Below are 6178 nucleotides of genomic sequence, written 5' to 3'. Positions count from 1 at the left end.
ATGCTGCATCGCAAACTGAAGAACATAGAAGAAGGTATAGCTTTTGGTGGAAAGAGGACAAAGATTGCAAGATCTCAAGGGAAGAAGATTCAAATAACCATTGAACAAGAAAGATCAAGGTGGAATACAATCTCTATTAGATTGTTCTTTTTATGTCTTCTTTTAACCATACATCTCTGGACGTTATTCCACTTTGTAACTTAAGCGTCTGAGGATATTAGGGAACTTGGCACAGGCTTACTTGCGACATCATGATTATGGTTTGGTGAACGACATTACAGGTAAGTTTTGTTCTTCACTCAAATATAACTTGAGAAACTATTAAGTTTAATCTAAATGTAATAGGCTAATTTTCATTAAAAAATATATTTTGCAGAAAGCTCTGTCCTTGGAGCCGATAAGAACAAGCGGTGCAACTTGGCAATCGCTTGCGCATATGAACAAAATTCTGAAGCAAAATCTACGCTTGGTCGTAAGTGATTCATGTGGACACAAGCAGATGGACGATTCCTATGCTAAATCTTTTGAGCGAAATGTTGAGATCTTGGTGAATTAGAGTCAAAATCGGTGTTAACGCCAATTGGAGAGGACAAGCTGAAAGAAGTTGTTACCTCTCTCAAGGAGGTCGCGGGGGCGTTTAGGTCCATGGACTCGGAAGGTGGGCGAGATGGACGTAATAAAGAACCTGTGCTATCAGATAAGCATATTAGAGGATCTGACTGTGGAAGCCACTCTGAGAACCAGGGCAACTTCGCATGTTCATTGTCTTCTCAACAAAATGGAGTTGACAATTACTGGAGGAACTGTATAATTAAGCTCCAAAAAACTAACAGATAATAAAATCCCACCACAAAAGGCAACAAAAGAAAATCACACAGTACATATTTAATAAGCAATGAATTTTTTACTTCAATCCAAAATTTCAACCTGCAATTTTCTAGAAAAACACCTCAAATCTAAAGGTCTAAATTAATACATAAAGAAGCAACAAAACCCAAATCTCCCTTTATAACCATTGTCCCAAAAGAACAAATCTCCCTACAAATCAATGGTCAATGAACTCAAAATAGAAGAAGCAAGCACAAATCTAGCAATTCAAAGAAAAACCCCTAACTACAATATGATAACAGTGGTCCACATAGAGTATAGGAGAAAACAAAAGAGTAAACGCAGAAAGAAGGAATAAAAAAAAAACAAATAAACAAAAAAAGAGAGTGAGAGAGAGGGAAATAGAAAATTACAGGAGCTTCACTTGAAAATAGAGGTAAAAATGCACAAAATTTGAACGATGAGCTTCGTGAAGGAATGCAACAGCAAGCTTGACAGCAAGACACTCGTTCAACTGAGGGCGTCGCGTCTAGGAGTGATTAAGAAGCAAGGGGCGGCAATGAAGAACAGAGGAGCGTTTTAGGTTTGTTAAGGTCACCTATCCTTAAAACTACGTAGTTTTATGTAATTTAGCACTCTCATTTAAAAAAAAAATTTCTATTTTATTTGTTATTTTATAAAATTATGAAAATATTAATTATTTTTTAACTTTACTTTAATTATTATTATTCTTAATATATTTATTTTTTTCACATATTTTTACATTTCAATGATATTATAAAGAAATTTTAATTAATTTTTAATATTATTTTTATAAAAATATTTATCCAATAATTTTTTAATTCTTATAAAAAATTTTAAAAATTATTGACATAGAATGGAGCTAGTATTAAATTAGTATTTACTTGTAAATATTTTTTTATTTTTATAAATATAATTAATTATTGATTTAAATTATTTTAATAGCGTAAGTTTATGAAAGACATTTCTCTATAATAGTATAAAAAATTAATATAGTTGAAAAAAAATTAATATAATATATATATTTGAAATTAAATTATCCCCTATAGTTTTATGAAAATAAAATTAATATAATTCTATATAATTAAAATTAAAATTAAATAAAAATAATTAGATAACACTTTAATTTTTGAAACCGAAAGCTATCGGTTTTTAAATATAACTAAAAGAATTAGAAACCGATATAAATCGGTTCCTAATTTATTTTAAAATTTCATTGATTTTGAAACCGACAGATATCGGTTTCTAACTTTACTTTAAAATTTATTAAATCAAATATATAATAGATAAATTTTGAAACCGAAAGTTATCAGTTTCTAAGCATCAGTGAAGAAATTAGAAACCGATAATAATCGGTTTCTATTTTGAAAATTTAGTAAATAATATAGAAATTATAAATATAATTAGAGAACAATTTAATATTTGAAACCGAAAGCAATCGGTTTCTAAATTACATTGAATTAGAAACCGACATACATCGGTTTCTAAATATAATAAAAGAAAATAGAAACCGATAGGAATCGGTTTCTAACGTTTTAAGTAAAATTTGAAACCGAAAGCAATCGGTTTCTAAATTTATTGAGTAATTAGAAACCGAAAGGAATCGGTTTCTATTTTATTTTAAAATTTAGTAAATAAAATAGAAATTACATTACTTTTGAAACCGATATAAATCGGTTTCTAAATTTTTAGGTAATTAGAAACTGATATGAATCGGTTCCTAATTTATCCTTAAAATTTAATAAATAAAATTAATGATTAGATTTATTTTGAAACCGAAATAAATCGGTTTCTAAATATAACAAAGGAAAATTGAAACCGATAGGATTCGGTTTCTATACAGACTTTAATTTTTAGTAAATAAAATGGAAATTATATGAATGTTGAAACCGATACGAATCGGTTTCTAAATATAAATAGATAATATTTTTATTTTGAAACCGAATGAAATCGGTTTCTAAATTAAAGTGAAAGAAATTAGGAACCGATATATTCGGTTTCTAATATGACAAATATTAGAAACGGAAAATTATTCGGTTTCAAAAATCGGTTTGTAATCGGTTTATAAACAGTTGCTAAATTTGCCATCAAAATGTTCTTCATAATTTAGAAACCGACGAGTTTCCGTTTCTAATTTCGGTTTCTAATCAGTTGCTATTTGGTTTTTAATGTATTTAAGTTGTTCTACCAGATTTCCGTTTCAAAATCCGTTTCAAATTATAAACCGATATAAATCCGTTTCTAAATTCGGTTTCTATTCTGATATTTTCTTGTAGTGATATCCATTTAAGAATGCACTTTTAACATCCATTTGATAAGGCATGAAATTCTTAAAACATGCAAATGCACACAACATTCTAATAGCTTCAATTCTAGCAACTGGAGCAAAGGTTTCATCAAAATCAATACCTTCCTCTTGGTTGTATCCTTGAGCTACTAGTCTAGCTTTATTTCTAATTACATGCCCTTTTTCATCCATCTTATTCATAAATACCCATTTAGTTCCAATAACAGAATGCTTTTTAGGTTTAGGAACAAGTGTCCACACTTTATTTCTTTCAAATTGATTTAATTCCTCTTACATAGCAAAAAGCCAATTTTCATCATTTTGAGCATCATCATATGTTTTGGGTTCAAATTGAGAAACAAAAGCAACATTACCAAAATATCTTCTAAGTTGAGCTCTTGTCATCATTCTTTGTGATGGACTATCAAGAATGTCATCTTTGGAATGATTTCTATGGTACCTCCATTCTTGTGGAATATCTTGATGTTGAGGTTCCTCAATTTGTAGTTCTTCCACATTTGGTTGGGCGTCATCTTGAATTTTAACATTTGTGGAGCAAGGGAGTTCTTCTTCTTTGTCATTTTGTTCATCCTCCACTAGTTTTTTTGAATCAAGCTCATCTTTATTTGAATTCTTTGAATTTAGAACCTGCTCAATTTCATCATCACAAGAATCTTTCCTTTGCAAGGAAGTGTTAGCATCATCAAAAAGTATATGCATTGATTCTTCCATGGTCAATGTTTTTCTATTGAAAATCCTATATGCTTTGCTATTTGTTGAATAGCCTAGAAATATTCCTTCACAAGATTTAGCATCAAATTTCTTGAGATTGCTGTCTTTGTTATTCAAAATGTAACATTTGCAACCAAAGAGATGAAAATATGCAATATTGGGTTTTCTTCCTTTCCATAGTTCACAAGGAGTTTTCTTTAAAATAGCTGTAATGGAAACTCTGTTCAAAATATAGCATGCTGTATTTACAGCTTCTGCCCAAAAATATTTTGGTAAACTGTTTTCATTCAGCATTGTTCTTGGCATTTCTTGCAAAGATCTGTTTTTCTTTCAACAACTCCATTTTGTTGTGGAGTTCTAGGAGCTGAAAATGTATGATAAATACCATTTTGAGAGCAGAAATTTTCAAACAAATTATTTTCAAATTCTTTTCCATGATCACTCCTCAAAGATGTAATGCAATATCCTTTTTCATTTTGAGTTCTTTTGCAAAAAACTTCAAATATATCAAAGGTTTCATCTTTATGAGCAAGAAAGAAAGTCCATGTGAATCTTGAAAAATCATCAACAATTACAAATGTATATGCCTTGCCTCCTAGACTTCTAGGTGTGATTGGGCCAAAAAGATCAAGATGTAATAATTCCAATGGTCTAGACGTAGTTACAACATTTTTGGATTTAAAAGATGATTTTGTATGCTTACCAAGTGCACAAGCTTTGTATTGAAATTCTTTTTCAAATCTTAGCTTTGGAAGTCCTCTAACAAGGTTCCTTCTAGAGAGTTTAGCAAGTGTACTCATGCTAGCATGTCCTAATTTTCTATGCCATAACCATGCACTATCATCTGAAGTCATAAAGCATGTTTCACAATTTTCTTCAAGACTTGTTAAATCAAGTAGGTAAATATTATCTATTCTAGCACCAGCAAACATAACATTATTTCCATGAATCTCACAATGTGTAGAAGTAAAGATGACTTTAAAACCATTATCACATAGTTGACTAACACTTAAAAGATTATACTTTAATCCTTGAACTAATGCAACATTCTCAATGCAAGGATTTTTACCAATAGTTCCACATCCAATAATTTTAGCTTTACTTTTATCACCAAATTGGACATAACCTTCTTCTTTTAAAGTAAGAGAGGAAAAATTGCCTTTATTTCCTATCATGTGCCTAGAGCAGCCACTATCAATGTACCAATGTTCTGTTTCCAGCATGCTCCTTAGGCAGACCTCATTTTCACTATCTTCGATGTGTCAGCTTTCACCTTTTTCTTCAATTGCCATCATACAAGTGTTTGCAGCTTCTTTGTCACTTGTTTCATCATTTGATGAAGAGTCACTATCACTCCATGTTGCTGCCATTGCCTTTTTGCTTTTATCCTTTCTAAACTTATTTTTCTTCTTCAATGTAGGACACTTTGGCTTAATGTGGCCTGGTTTGTTACACTCATAACAAACTATTTCACTTGAATGATTTAGACTTTTTGGAGCATATTTCTTTGTGAACTTCTTGTATTTGTTTCCACCTTTTCTAAATGCTCTTTTGAATCTTTTGACTATCATAGCCATATCTTCATCATCATCACTTGAAGCACTTGAATCATCACTTGAACTAGCTTTAAAAGCAACACTTTTCTTTTTCTCATCTACCTTTTCGGATATGAAGGCTATACCTTTCTTTTTCTTTTGATCACCTTCTTTCTCATCTTTCTTATAGATCATCTCATGTGCAATGAGAGAACCAATTAGCTCATCATAGGTGTATTTTCTGAAATCCTTGGTGTCTTGAATAACAGTAGTCTTTGATTCCCATGACTTTGGAAGAGATATCAAAATTTTCTTTACGAGTTCTTGTTCCTCAAATCTCTTTCCAAGAGTTTTAAGAAGATTGACAAGATCTGTAAATCTGGTACTCATTTCAGCAATAGTTTCACCAGGTTTCATCTCAAATAACTCATAATCACGGATGAGGAGGTTTGCCTTTAACTCTTTCGCCACATCAGTTCCTTCATATGTGACTTCTAGTTTGTCCCAAATTTCTTTTGCAGTTTGACATCTTGAAATACGATTATACTCATTAATATCAAGAGCACAATAAAGAATGTTAATAGCCTTGGCATTTGTAGAAATTTTCTTCCAATCATTATCATCAAATTCAACTTCAGCTTTAGGAATTTGTACAGTTCCTTCACTGGTTTTATAAGGAATATAAGGACCATCTTTAATTATTCTCCAAGCATCAATGTCAACAGATTGTATAAAGTTTCTCATTCTAGTTTTCCAAAAGGAGTAATTTGTGCCA

The 6178-nt window shown here is 30.7% G+C and overlaps 1 protein-coding gene across 1 annotated transcript; it reads left to right on the top strand.

The window, feature by feature from the left end:
• On the top strand, positions 1-837 carry LOC131181322 (protein POLLENLESS 3-LIKE 2-like). Its single transcript, XM_058149351.1, has 4 exons — positions 1-119; positions 214-281; positions 377-472; positions 557-837. Exons 1-4 carry the CDS (start codon positions 1-3, stop codon positions 835-837), a joined length of 564 nt encoding a protein of 187 aa, XP_058005334.1.
• Positions 838-6178: the final 5341 nt, after the last annotated feature.

This window comes from Hevea brasiliensis, chromosome 7, assembly GCF_030052815.1.
Source record: "Hevea brasiliensis isolate MT/VB/25A 57/8 chromosome 7, ASM3005281v1, whole genome shotgun sequence".
Taxonomy (NCBI): domain Eukaryota; kingdom Viridiplantae; phylum Streptophyta; class Magnoliopsida; order Malpighiales; family Euphorbiaceae; genus Hevea; species Hevea brasiliensis.
Note: the sequence above shows the minus strand (reverse complement) of the source record. Positions and strands in the feature narration are given on the sequence as shown.

What these genes read in the sequence shown, in the direction of transcription:
- LOC131181322 (XM_058149351.1), top strand. Translation starts at nt 1, where the DNA reads ATGCTGCATCGCAAACTGAAGAACATAGAAGAAGGTATAGCTTTTGGT. An exon ending in TTTGGTGAACGACATTACAG is followed by an intron (nt 282 to 376) that starts GTAAGTTTTGTT and finishes TATATTTTGCAG; the next exon opens with AAAGCTCTGTCCTTGGAGCC. An exon ending in AGCAAAATCTACGCTTGGTC is followed by an intron (nt 473 to 556) that starts GTAAGTGATTCA and finishes TTGGTGAATTAG; the next exon opens with AGTCAAAATCGGTGTTAACG.